Genomic DNA, 12833 nt, shown 5'->3' on the forward strand with positions numbered 1-12833 from the left:
GTCGTTACTGCAACCGAGACAACGCTTGTTCCAGTTTTTTGTAATCATACTGAGTCGTTACTGCAACCGAGACAACGCTTGTTCCAGTCTCTTGTAATCATACTGAGTCGTTACTGCAACCGAGACAACGCTTGTTCCAGTCTCTTGTAATTACACTGCGTCGTTACTGCAACCGAGACAACGCTTGTTCCAGTCTCTTGTAATTACACTGCGTCGTTACTGCAACCGAGACAACGCTTGTTCCATTCTTTTGTAATCACACTGCGTAGTCACTGCAACAGAGACGACGCTTGTTCCAGTCTTTTGTAATCACACTGCGTCGTTACTGCAACAGAGACGACGCTTGTTCCATTCACTTGTAATTACATTGCGCCAAGACGACGCACAGTGTAATCTTGAAGAGGAAGTCACATGAGCATTGCCTACTCTTCAAACAGCTGATCGGCAGGGGTGCTGGGAGTCACACTGACACTGATCAGATATTGATGACCTATCATAAGAATTGGCCTTCAATATGCAAATCCCCCCAAAAATTTGGACATAGCTCAGAGCTCATGAGTCATATTAAAATAGTGATTAAATTCTAATAAAAACTTAATATTCTTACAGAAGTGGTAATAAAAAAAAAATGAAGAACAAACTGTCAAACTGAAATACAGAAATAGTTTTAATGACTAAATATGAAACCTGACGCACTATCGTATACCTTCATCGACTTGCCAGATCGTAAGTGAGAACTTCAATGTAAGGGCTCATGCACACAAATGTATATTTTCTTCTGCTTCCATTCCAGTTTTTTTTGCAGACCGTATGTGGAACCATTCACATTGGGTCCGCAAAAACAATGGAAGGTACTCTGTGTGCATTCCGTTTCCATATTTCCGTTCCGCAAAAAAGTAGTGCATGTCCTATTATTGTCCGCAAATCACGGTCGGAGGCCCCATTCAAGTCAATGGGTCCACCAAAAATACGGAACGCACATGGAACGCATCCGTATTTCATCCATATTTTGCAGATCCATACTGTCGAAATGCTATGCCCAGCCCATATTGCTCATCTGTTTGGTGATTAATAAGTTACTGTTTCCGATCCGCAAAAAAAAGTATTGCATACGGAAACCATAAGTATATGTTTTGTGGAATAACGGAACGGAAGAGGACTTAAATCAGACAAAAAAAAAACTCAGATACGGAACAATGAATCTGTGAAAAACGGACCGCAAAACAACAACGGTCGTGTGCATGAGCCCTAAAAATTAGCTTGTGAGTTGTTTATGGTACAGTCCCAAGGCTCTATTTTCGAGTAAAGCTCTACATAGAAGAGCGTGTTTCTGGGTAATGCCCCTTCTTCCTTGAGATGATTTCTTATCTTAGTAGGTAATAATAATAGCACAGTGTCAGACAGATTTGGCTCTCTACATACTTCACATACTCACCGACTACATATACATGAGCTCATGCTTCTGCAGTAAGCTATGCCCATTATAAAACATTTTACAATAAATATCTGTACCTGTAAAAATCCACTGTCCTTTGACTCATAGAGATGACTAAGAAGTCATTTGTCATCCTTTACAAATGCAGCTGGTAATGAGCAACAAAACTATGTGACTGGCAAGTGTAAATCTTCTAAATCTCAAAGTCACGCTTTGGTCTAGGAAATATACAGTAATGTACAGGGCCAACTCACAATGTACAAAACAGTTCTTGTCCATTCATATGCAGCTAGCTGTATGAGCTTGTGAAGGAAGAACGTACAATGAATGCAACAAGTAACAGACAAGCCCTTTGAGGAAAACCTGCTGCACTCTGCAAGACAACTGCAATCTGTGGCTCATCAGTTTCAATGGAAGTCACCAGACAAACGTCAAAACATCGCAGTGTGCAAGTTATTTTCACTTTGACATAAATCTGAACAAAGCCTGAAGAAATCCACTGTAATTAAGAGTTTTCCGAGATTTTTTTTTACTGATGACCTATCCTCTTGCCCGCTGATCAGCTGTTGTGAGAAGTCAGCAGCGCTCCAAGAACAGCGCTGTACATTGTATAGTGGCCGTGCTTGGTATCGCAGCTCAGCCCCGTTCACATGAGTGATGCCGAGCAGCGCATAGGCCATGTGACCGATGAATGTGACGTCACTGGACTACGAAAAGCAGAGAGAAGGCTGCACACTCACAGGAGCGCCACTGCCTTCTGATCCCCACCGATCAGATACTGATGACCTATCTAGAGGATAGGTCATCAGTAAAAAAAATCTCAGAAAATCCCTTTAACTATTCTTGCACTGCAAAACACCAGAAAGTTCATGGGGGTGGTTATTCGCACGACCATAATTTTCTTCAGTGTGCTATCTGTTTTTAAAAAGGACAGAGGGGCTATTTGCACATCTGAGAAACTTGCCGCCTGTCCTATTAGAAAAATAATTTCTACTGTCGGATGTACACAGAAGCTATCCATTTTTCATGGATCAATTTTTTTGCAGATGGAAAACTGGACGTGGCTGTTTGCATGAGCTCTAATAGGAAGTTTATGATTTTCAGAAATATAATAGAATTTCCTTTCGTAGGTTTCACATTGCTTATTGTAGGCTTAGGCCATGTGGATGTTTTTTGCTTTAAATTTCAGCATTAAATTGTAAAAGCCATATCAGAGGGACAGTATGCATCTGGATTCACAGCTTCCCTTTGTACATGATACTGACAGTTCCTCTTTCACTTTCGGCCACACTGTACAAACACCACTGCATTAAAACGTGATAATAATAAAAAATACCATGAACAAAAACACCAGCAATGACACGGTTTTTCTTCCAAGCTGACCGCTGCATGTAATCTCCACTAATGAGCAGGCAATTGTCTGGAAGGGACGCTTCCTTCCCGATAATAGCCTTCTCATCGGCTCAGCGTAAAGGGGCATATAGGGCAGATAATATGTAGAAGAACGGTTTGTATAAAAAGGCAAGTAGTACTGAAGTCTTCAGATACAATCAAAATAAATGTTAACATGTGTATCTCTGGCAGTCCCTTTGATTCTGAATGGAGCTGAAGATCAAACGCTTGACCACTGCTCCACGGAAATAGGGAACATGTGACCCCATTTTCTTAATTGGTAGTGGTCTCAATGGGTGAACTCCCACCGAACAGACAATTATCCCCATCTCACGGATAAATGAAAAGCTGCCATTCTGGGATATCTCCAGTAAGTTCCTCACGGGAGGTATGAAGCAGAGTAGCTACAAAAGTAGGTAGATGTTACCTACAAAGTATGGAACAGGGAGCGAATGAGCGCACACCATGTTTTTCATGACTCCAGAGGAGAGGAAGGGCTGGAGTAATGTAAGCACCAAACTGAGGGAAACAATGGTTTTTGCAAAAAAAAAAGTATGCAGTATTTAAAGGCAAATATAGAAAAGGAAAGAGAAATGAATACCAAAATGCTAAAGAACTTGAATGTACACCTACCATCAAAAGGACAAATATTTATTTGAAATATTTTTGTTAAAGCAAGGTATTTGTGACACCTGTTTCCTACAGAAAGTGTCCAAGACAAACATATATACGGCTACTTTCACACTGCCTGCCGAATCCGTCAAAAGACATGCAAACTGATGGCATTTGTCAGATGGATCAGGAACAAATGCATTGAAGTGCCGGATCAGTCTCTCCAGAGTCATCTGGAAAAACGGATCCGGCATTTATGTTTTTCACTTTTTTTGTGGTCTGAGCATGCGCAGACCGCAATGCCGGATCCGTTTTGCATGTCAATGGGAAAAAATGCCGGCATTCTGGCAAGTTGCGGTATTATCTCAGTCCTGAAAAGGCAAAAAGACGGAACTGAAGACATCCTGATGCATCCTGAACGGATTTCTCTCCATTCAGAATGGGGGATGAAACTGATCAGTTCTTTTCCGGTATTGAGCCCCTATGATGGAACTGAATGCCGGAAAAGAATAACACTAGTGTGAAAGTACCCTAAGGCTTTAAGCATTTTCTGGTTTAAAGGGGTTCTACAACTTTTTCTTAGCTATGAGCTATCTTTCGGACAGGTCATCAGCATCTGATCGGCGGGCGTCTGACACCTTGGACCCCCCCCCGTCCCATCAGCTGTTGTCGCTACCATCTCGCTGCTTCCCGAATGCCAGTGAAGTCACAACTATGTCACGTGGCCTGGGCGCAGCTCAGCCCCCTGTGTGATCATCAGGGGTCCCGGGTGTCGGCCCCCCTCCAATCAGATGCTGATGACCTATCCAAAGGAAAAAGGTGTAGAACCCCTTAAATGATTTTTATGACTTATCCTCAGGGGAGGTCATCAATATCAGATCAGTGAGGGTCTGACACCCAATCTGCATTCGGTGTCGAAACTAGTACTTTGAACAGAGCCAGAAGCACAGCTGCATTCACAGTGTAGTGTCAGGTTGCTGCAGCTCATGTGCAGCTTCCAGCTCCATTCAAAGTGTTAGTTCGGGAGTCAGAGGCTGTAGGGAATAGCTCATCAGCGGGGGTCTCAGGTGTCGGATACCCCTCAATCTGATATTGATGACCTATCCTCAGTATGCCGATGTCTAATAACCTGAACTTTAGAAAGGAATAAATTCACAATCACATGATTTTCCATATACAGGGTTAATTCAAAGTCGCAGGACACCCTTTTAGTTCAGAAATGAAAGGGAAAATTAAATATCTGAATAACCCAGCAAGTAATGGGTGAGGGGGCCTATCTTTTAGGATGTGTCCAGAACATGGCTGACATCTTGGATCAAGGGCAAATTTCATCCAATGGGAAATGGGTCATGTAGCATATCAGAGAAGACCAGACTTTTCTCAGGAATAGATTACCACAAAAAGTATCAACATAGAAAGTTCAAAACTTCAAAGTTCAAAGTTCTGGGTTCAGCACCAGGGACAACACATTAAACACGTCTAATAGCTGTGTATCACAGGGAACATACACGGTTGTTGGTCCAACTTTCCGTGTTGATAACTTTTGAACCTCATGAGATCTGATTGCAGCAATGGATTTCTGAGAAAAATAAATTCTGGTCTTCTTTGATATGCTACATGATTCCCTTCCCATTGAAAAAAAATTGCTCTTGATCCAATATGGGGGCTTTCAAAATGGCGGCCATGTTCCAAACAAAGCCTAAAAGATATTCCCCCTCACCCATCACTTGCTGAGGTATTCAGATATTTCATTATCCCTTTCGTTTCTGAAATAAAAGGGTGTCCTGCGACTTTGGACTCGCCCTGCAGATCGTAAAGGAAAAATGACAAACTGACACCGACAACTGCCAGCAAGTATCCTACTGCACGCTGTCAGATGATTGTCCTTGTCCTATAAAACTGAATCCACACAATGAGACTAGTACATACATAAGAAACCAGTTGACATCTCAATACAATGCTCGACAAGCCTTAAACATAAGTGAGCTCATCGATCACTCAAGTTGATGGCTTATGAGGTAATTATTGTTCCCAAAGAAAACATATACTGCCAAACTACAATCAAACTGATAAGAGGCCAAGTACAAACATTGGTACTTTCACACTTGCGTTAAACTTTTCCGGTATTGAGTTCCGTCCTAGGGGCTCCATACCGGAAAAAAACTGATCAGTTTCATCCCCATGCATTCGGAATGGAGAGAAATCCGTTCAGGATGCATCAGGATGTCTTCAGTTCAGTCACTGTACGTTTATTTGACGGAGAAAATACCACAGCATGCTGCGGTATTTTCTCCATCCAAAATTCCGGATCCGGCATTATTTTCCATTGAAATGCATTAATGCCGGATCCAGCCCCAAGTGTTCTGGAGAAACGGATCCAGTTTTGCGGCCTGCGCAGACCTTTAAAAATGTGATAAAATAATAATAATACCGGATCCTTTTTCCGGATGACAACCGGAGAGACTGATCCGGTATTGCAATGCATTTGTGAGACGGATCCGCATCCGGATCCGTCTACAAATGATATCCGTTTGCATACAGATTGCCGGATCTGGCAGGCAGTTCCGGCGACAGAACTGCCTGCAGGAATCCAACAACGGAAGTGTGAAAGTACCCTAGTAGAAATAGACATTGGCAGGTGGCTGTAACATACGCTAGGTTACTTATTAATTTTATGACACTTCTAATTAAACAACCTATCAACACTGAATTACTGAAACACTGTTGGATAATCCAGCTGTATAAGCTATATAAATATAATGATAATTATTGGCTATAACCATGGGTTGGGACCTCCCTACTGATATTTCCTTTAAAGGGACATTATGTAATTGCGGAGTAATCAGTGTATAATGCATACTTTCATCGATACAAGTCATCAGTATCTGATCACTGGGAGATCTAACTCTCTTTGCGCGCCCAATCAGCTATTTGAAGAGACTGCGGTGGTTACTTGAGCACGGCAGCCACTTCCTAGGCCGGTGACTTCACTTTTGTCGGTCACATGGCCTATGTGCAGCTCAGTCTCATTTAAGTCCTGGGCTGCAATACCCAAAACAGCCACTATCCAATTGATGGCGCTGTTCTTGGTCAGTGGTGAGGAGGCTATGGCGCTTCAAACAGGTGATCCGCGGGGGTGCTGGGAGTCGGACCCTCACTGATTAGATACTGATGACCGATCCCAAACTAACCCCTTTAAATTGAAATCTCTTCACACTGGTGTCAAGATCAACAAATCCCATTAAGTCACCAGCATGCTACACTATTTTTGCTTTCAAGAATGATAAAAATTCAGAGCCAATGTGAAGACAAACTAATACAACCCCTAAAGGAGAGTTGCAGCCCGGACTACAAGTTGATTTTTTCTATACTGATACATTGTAACAAACTATTGAGACTCCCAGTGGCAGAAGAAGATGCATGTGGGCACTGCTGACAAGGAGACATCTAGGAGACCAAGAGGGTAGTATTGGAAGTATTTTGGACATGCGTTTCTGCACTTTACCAATGTCTTCTTCAGGCCATAACACCCTACTCAGGCTCTGAAAGTAAACCAGGATGTTTTCATTCACTGACCACAAACAAAGATGCTGAAAATCTCACCGTACAGTTGTCAGTCAAGCCCTACGTCAGCAGAAGATATTTTTAGACTTTTTTTCACGGCTAATCAGCAAATGTACAAAGGTAAGTGCCATGTCTACCTGTTGTAGCAATACAAAGATATAGTAAAGGCTATGGACACCTTTGCCCTGATATTTTTTTTATAGTTCATTTGCTACTTAAATGAAAAATTGAACAACTTTCTATCTAATCTTCGTTAACAATTTTTCACATTTTGCTCCTGTAGTGTAATTCCCCATTCAGAATCTGACATGAATCTATGAGCGCTTTTTCTTCTAGCTCTCTCTGCGCTCCCCCTCCCTTCTCTCAATATAAGGCTAAATGTACACGACTGTTGTTTTGCTCCGCATCTAGCTTGGATGCGGACCCATTCACTTCAATGGGGCCGCAAAAGATGCAGACAGCACTCCCGTGTGCTGTCCGCATCCGTTGCTCCTTTCTGTGGTCCGCCCAAAAAACATAACCCGTCCTATTCTAGTCCGTTTTGCGGACAAGAATAGGCAGTTATATTAATGGCTGTCCGTGCCGTTCCGCAAATTGCGGAACGCACACAGACGCTAACCGTGTTTTGCGGACACACAACAGATTTAGTAACGGACAGAAATTCGAGCCATATGCGCCATGCATATCAGCTTGCATAATGGAGTGAAAAGTAGGTAAGGTTTACTACTTGGCCCGCATTTAGATAAATTTATGAATTGTGAATTTTTTTATGTTGCATAATTTTTGCTCAATCTCACTCCAGTAGGCGGGTGTTGTGAAAATTGTAGATGCATCTCTAGACATATTTAAAGGTGTTGTCCAACCCTATAGAAGTGATGGCTGACTATATCCTAACAGACCTCCCATCCATGTGGTAATGGTAAAGACACGTCCACATGAGAAAAGTTTAAAACTAGGAACAAACAGGTTGCAAACTCAATAGTAAGGGGGCTTAAAAGTGAATGAAAACTCCAGACAAAAACTTAAAGCAACTAAAAATATGTAAAACAAATTTTTCCCATGTCAAAGGTGCTCACAAGCCATAACTTTACAATGCATTCAGGAAGTAGCAGGAAACGTCCAAAAAAACTATTTAATAAAGGGGTTGTCTGAGTGTTTAATAATGATGATTAGGGATGAGGGAAGTTGTGTTTTCAAGTTCGGCGTACAAGGTTCGGCTTATCTAAGAATTCCTTTATGGATTCTTCTACCACGATCCATAACGTACGGTCCGAGGTAGCGGAATCCATAACGGAATGCCTAGATAAGCCGAACCTTGTACGCCGAACTTGAAAACACAAGTTCGCTCAACACTAATGATGACCTCTCTTCAGGATAGGTCACCAGTATCTCATCGGTTGGGGTCCAACTACTGGCACCCTCACCCATAAACTGTCTGAAGAGACCACAACGCTCCGGGAGCACCACTGCCTTTTTCTAGGCCAATGACATCATGTCCATCGTTCACACATCCTTGGCACAGCTCAGTCCCTTTTCAAGTGAATGAGGCTAAGCTGCAATACCAAGCACAGCCACTATACAATGTATGGCACTGTGGATGGTAAGCTGCAAGAAAGCTGTGGCACCCGCAAGAGTGTCGGGGTGGTGGGTCCGACTCCAGCCACCGACCTGCTGTTTGAAGAGACCGCAACGCTCCGTGAATGCTATCCAATGGATAACGCTGTCCTTAGTAAGCTGCAAAGAGGCTGTGGCACCCGCAAGAGTGTCGGGGTGGTGGGTCCGACTCCAGCCACCGACCTGCTGTTTGAAGAGACCGCAACGCTCAGTGAATGCTATCCAATGGATAACGCTGTCCTTAGTAAGCTGCAAAGAGGCTATGGCACTCATGGGGGCGACGCAGCCTATAGCTGATCGGCGGGATGCCCACCGATCACACATCCTGAGAGTATTAAACACTCCTATTGGCCACAATAATGGAATAGCCACGCACTTCCCAACAATACAACAGAGAAGTAAATGCCAGCTAGAAAAAAAACAACAACGCTCCATTATCAAAGCAAACATGACTTCCATTGCAATCCCTACTCTAGGCACAGGGAGGGGGGAGTGGATTAGTACAAATAAGTAAACGTGTACATAAAAAGCGCTGCAGAAAGATGAGAAATCAATAATAAAGTAGTGCGAATGTATATACACAAGTGAATGGAACAAGTGGAAACAAAGTGTGTTTGAACATGGGAGTGTTATGTTGCCCTCTTTAGGCTCTGGCTCTCAGCGCTGGTTTCTGTAGGCTCGCTGCCAGGCGAAGTAACACTGGATTCTGTTGCCTCTGCGATCCTGCTAATGAATGACTAACTTGGGCCAAAGGGGAAATGACATCAACGGGGTGTAAAGCACAACTGCATTAGGAAACTTTCTACCTGTTTCAATTATTTATCGATAGGATCCTAGACAAGACCGCCCGAGCTTTGCATAAATCCTCCCAATGTCACTGCCTCGACCCCCCCCCCCCCCCCCCCCCACTCGGCAGAAGAAAAAAAAAAAAACTATTTAATGCTGTCAAACCAGTTACTGTGACAGGAGGAAATGGAGAGCCGAAAAAGAAATACAACGAGCTGCATCTCATAAAATGACGCTGACGAGAAAAAAAATAGGGGGGGGTAAAAAAGAAATAATATGAAAACGTAATTAAGAATATAAATAAAAGGAGCGTCGCCGCCTTGAAGTCACCGAGCGCGGTCCTAATCTATTTCTGGCAGGCAATTAAATCTGCCAATTGTTCCAGTATTAAATGGAGATCTCGGGACCGCATTGTCTACAACTGTTTTGCAGCTTGTTATTGATGCTGTTCAGGCACTAATAAAATGGCTGAGTCATTTCCTTTAAGTGGCAAGAGAACATGGATGATATTCACATTGCTTTCTTGATATTTAATCCTTCCCCCTTGCTTTTTTTTTTTTCCAGATTGCAAACCATGTTGAAGTAATAAATTTGAAAAGCAAATAATAAGTCCTGCCTATGGGGGGGGGGGGGGGGGGGGGAGTAAAAGAAGAAGGAGGGAGGGGGGGGGGCGGTATAGACAGCTGCACAGGAAAGTTAGATAGGGGGAGGGGGCATGTTCAGATCTTTGCAGAAGTGAGGTCAACCTGCTAATGTGTGTTTTTTTTTTTAGAAGTTGCAAAATGTCATCTCCATAGTGTTGCCATGAGAAAAGATATATAAAAAAAAAAACATGAGTAAATGGAAAACAAAAGCCATTAAAATCTGAGCGTAGGGGGGCAGCCAAGCACAACTAAGGAGACCGAAGTCATTTCAAACATGTAATATTAAACTGCAATGTAACCCTAGCTTTAAATAAAGGCAAGACAAAACTGCAATTAAGCCCCATTAGGCGATAGGTTGACTTTAAGGAAACGCAAATCTTTATAAAATAAGAATGACTTTAAGACAGGAGATGTGAAAAAAAAAAAAAACCCTGAGCGCCCGGGAACAATGATGTTTATAGGATTTAACATGCCATCCATCCAGTACACTATAAAAAGAGTTGAGCGGTAACCTATCGCAGCCATTGGAGTACAATAAAGCTGCCTAATTGCAGTGCTACTTGAAATTACAGATCGGGGGGGGACACTGTAAAGCGATCATGCTTTGATGATTTGGGCTATTATCTGAAAAATGTCAACTGTAGATCAAACATTATTTTCTGCTGGGGTTGGAGAAAAGGAAGAAGAAGAAGAAGGGGAGGGAGAGGGGAGGAAGGGGGGGGGGGGTCTGTTTGCTGATTATTATAAAACACTGCATTGTGTATTGTGGGGGTCAGCCCCTCAGGGGTTAATGGACGATGACAACTGCAAATGTCTTCTTCCCGTTGGAAGCGTCATATTAATAAATGGTCTGAAGACATCAGATTCCTTGTTAAGGATTAGAGCAGTAAATGCTTAACGTGTTAGTGCTGGTTACATGCCTGATGCTTTTTTTTTTCTTTCATTGCCCCCCCCTCCTTTTCTCTCTCTATCCGCCCAAGCAGATCTGCAAGTTATTCTGAATGTATTTATTCAGGTACCTGTCATTTATCACTTTATTCAACGCATCTTCTCCAGCCAAAGAGATTTTTTTTTTTTTTTTTTGGATCTCCGCTCAGCCTCCATTTCCCTTCTTTTAAAACATATCAAAAAAAAAAAAAACACACCAGGACTGAGGCGGGGAAACAATATCATGCACTGCAATAATAAAAGCCAGTGGGACTGTAATGGATGCAATCAGCAATAAAATACACAGACGCACGGCCATAGGGCAGCCACAAAATGCAAAGAAAAAGATCAAATTAAATCAAATAGGTATCTAAATGACAAGAGCTGTCAATCACATGGGGGGGGGGGCAGAAATAAATCATCATCATAAATCAGGATCAATAGTAATCCACTAGGACATCTGCATTGGGGGTCCCACCAGCACCACCACAGCTGGCAGTACCCCCCCCCCCCCCCCCCCCTTCCCAGTACATACAGTAGAACTGCAGCCTCCAAGTGCTGAACTGGCCCCAATACCACAGGCACAGACATCAAAGGGTCACTCACCTCTCCATGGTCGGTACTCCTACCCAAGGGGGTATCTTGTGGAAGGAAATAAAGTTTGGAGCTAGATAAAAGTTGCTTGCTAGTCCTCTCTTCCCATAACAGCTGGAGCTCCGCTATGCAAATGGGATCCTCTGGCTTGCATCTGACTAAGAAAAAGTCGCCAAGGGACAAGATTCTTGGTCTGTCTTCAAGGTGGAACTGAAAAGCCTTGTAGAAGATATAAGGTCCATGGAGACCGCAGGGTGATCCGACCCACTGCAGGAGGAAAAAAAAAAAGGGGGGGGGGGGGGAGACATAAAAAATTAATAAAAATAAAATAAAACACACAATAATGTCATGTACTGTACAGGCAATAGACAGAAGACAGCGGCGGCGGCGGCAGCAGCGTGCCCTGAAATGTATGACTACAGGAATGTGACAACAACGGCACAAAAACCCCATCTAATTCCTATTATTCCTGCTCCATAGGGTAAAAGTTTGTGTCAAAGTTGCCGGGTGTCGTCCTGGGGGTGAGGGTCCGGCGGCCTGGCCCCCCGGCGGCCACTGATACAGAGCAGATAATAATACCTTCACTGAGTTGGGCTCCATCTCGACGTTCTGAATTGATTGAACTCAACATTCTCTCCAAACTTGTTGGCTTCAATGGATTCTGTCAGGTCCTTGCAGGGCAAAGCAACAGCGCCGCGGCTCGTCAATATAAAACGGCCGCCCCCGGCGCACGAAGGGTTAAAAATGACCACCCAGGCGCCCTAATATTTCTAGGGTGCCCCGATTTTATCGCCCCGGCGAAATAAGGGAGCCAGGGGCTTCAGTCGCGGTATTAAAAATAAAAGAGCGGCGCCCATGTCGCGGAGAAGGAGGAAGCTGAGGTAAAAAATCGATTAAATCGCCTTTTAAAAATCAAACGTCGCCTTTTTCAGTGACCTCTAGGCACGAGGGTGCTATTGGGGTGCGGGGGGTGAGCTCATGTAGGGGGGAATATTTTTTAAAAGGCGAAAAACGCGTCGACTCTTGTTACCGCCCTGCCAGGACCTGCGTGTATATGTATAATATAAAGAAGGTTTCCTGCAGAGATTCCGGGGCGCTCTGCTCTGCCATCAGACGGGCACGGCGGGCACCCGGGCAGCTCAGCTTCTGTGTGCTTTTTGTTTTTTTAATAATAATAATAATAATAATTATTATTATTTTGTTATTTGGGTTTGTAATGTAATAAACGGAGAATCAGCTGCTTGTGTGCGGGGCGGAGGGAAGGG

General features: G+C 43.4%; 1 protein-coding gene across 1 annotated transcript in view; it reads right to left on the reverse strand.

Moving 5' to 3' along the window:
• The window catches only part of ARID5B (AT-rich interaction domain 5B), a 288628-nt gene extending 276083 nt beyond the window's left edge, over positions 1 to 12545 (reverse strand). Inside the window, exons 1-2 of the mRNA XM_044298346.1 lie at positions 12148 to 12545; positions 11581 to 11835 (exon numbers count right to left, since the gene is read on the reverse strand). Coding sequence (XP_044154281.1) covers positions 11581 to 11835; positions 12148 to 12168 — 276 coding nt within the window. The 5' untranslated portion in view covers positions 12169 to 12545. The remainder of the gene's footprint in view (positions 1 to 11580; positions 11836 to 12147) is intronic.
• Between the last annotated feature and the right edge of the window lie 288 nt (positions 12546 to 12833).

This window comes from Bufo gargarizans, chromosome 6, assembly GCF_014858855.1.
Source record: "Bufo gargarizans isolate SCDJY-AF-19 chromosome 6, ASM1485885v1, whole genome shotgun sequence".
In the NCBI taxonomy this organism is placed as follows: domain Eukaryota; kingdom Metazoa; phylum Chordata; class Amphibia; order Anura; family Bufonidae; genus Bufo; species Bufo gargarizans.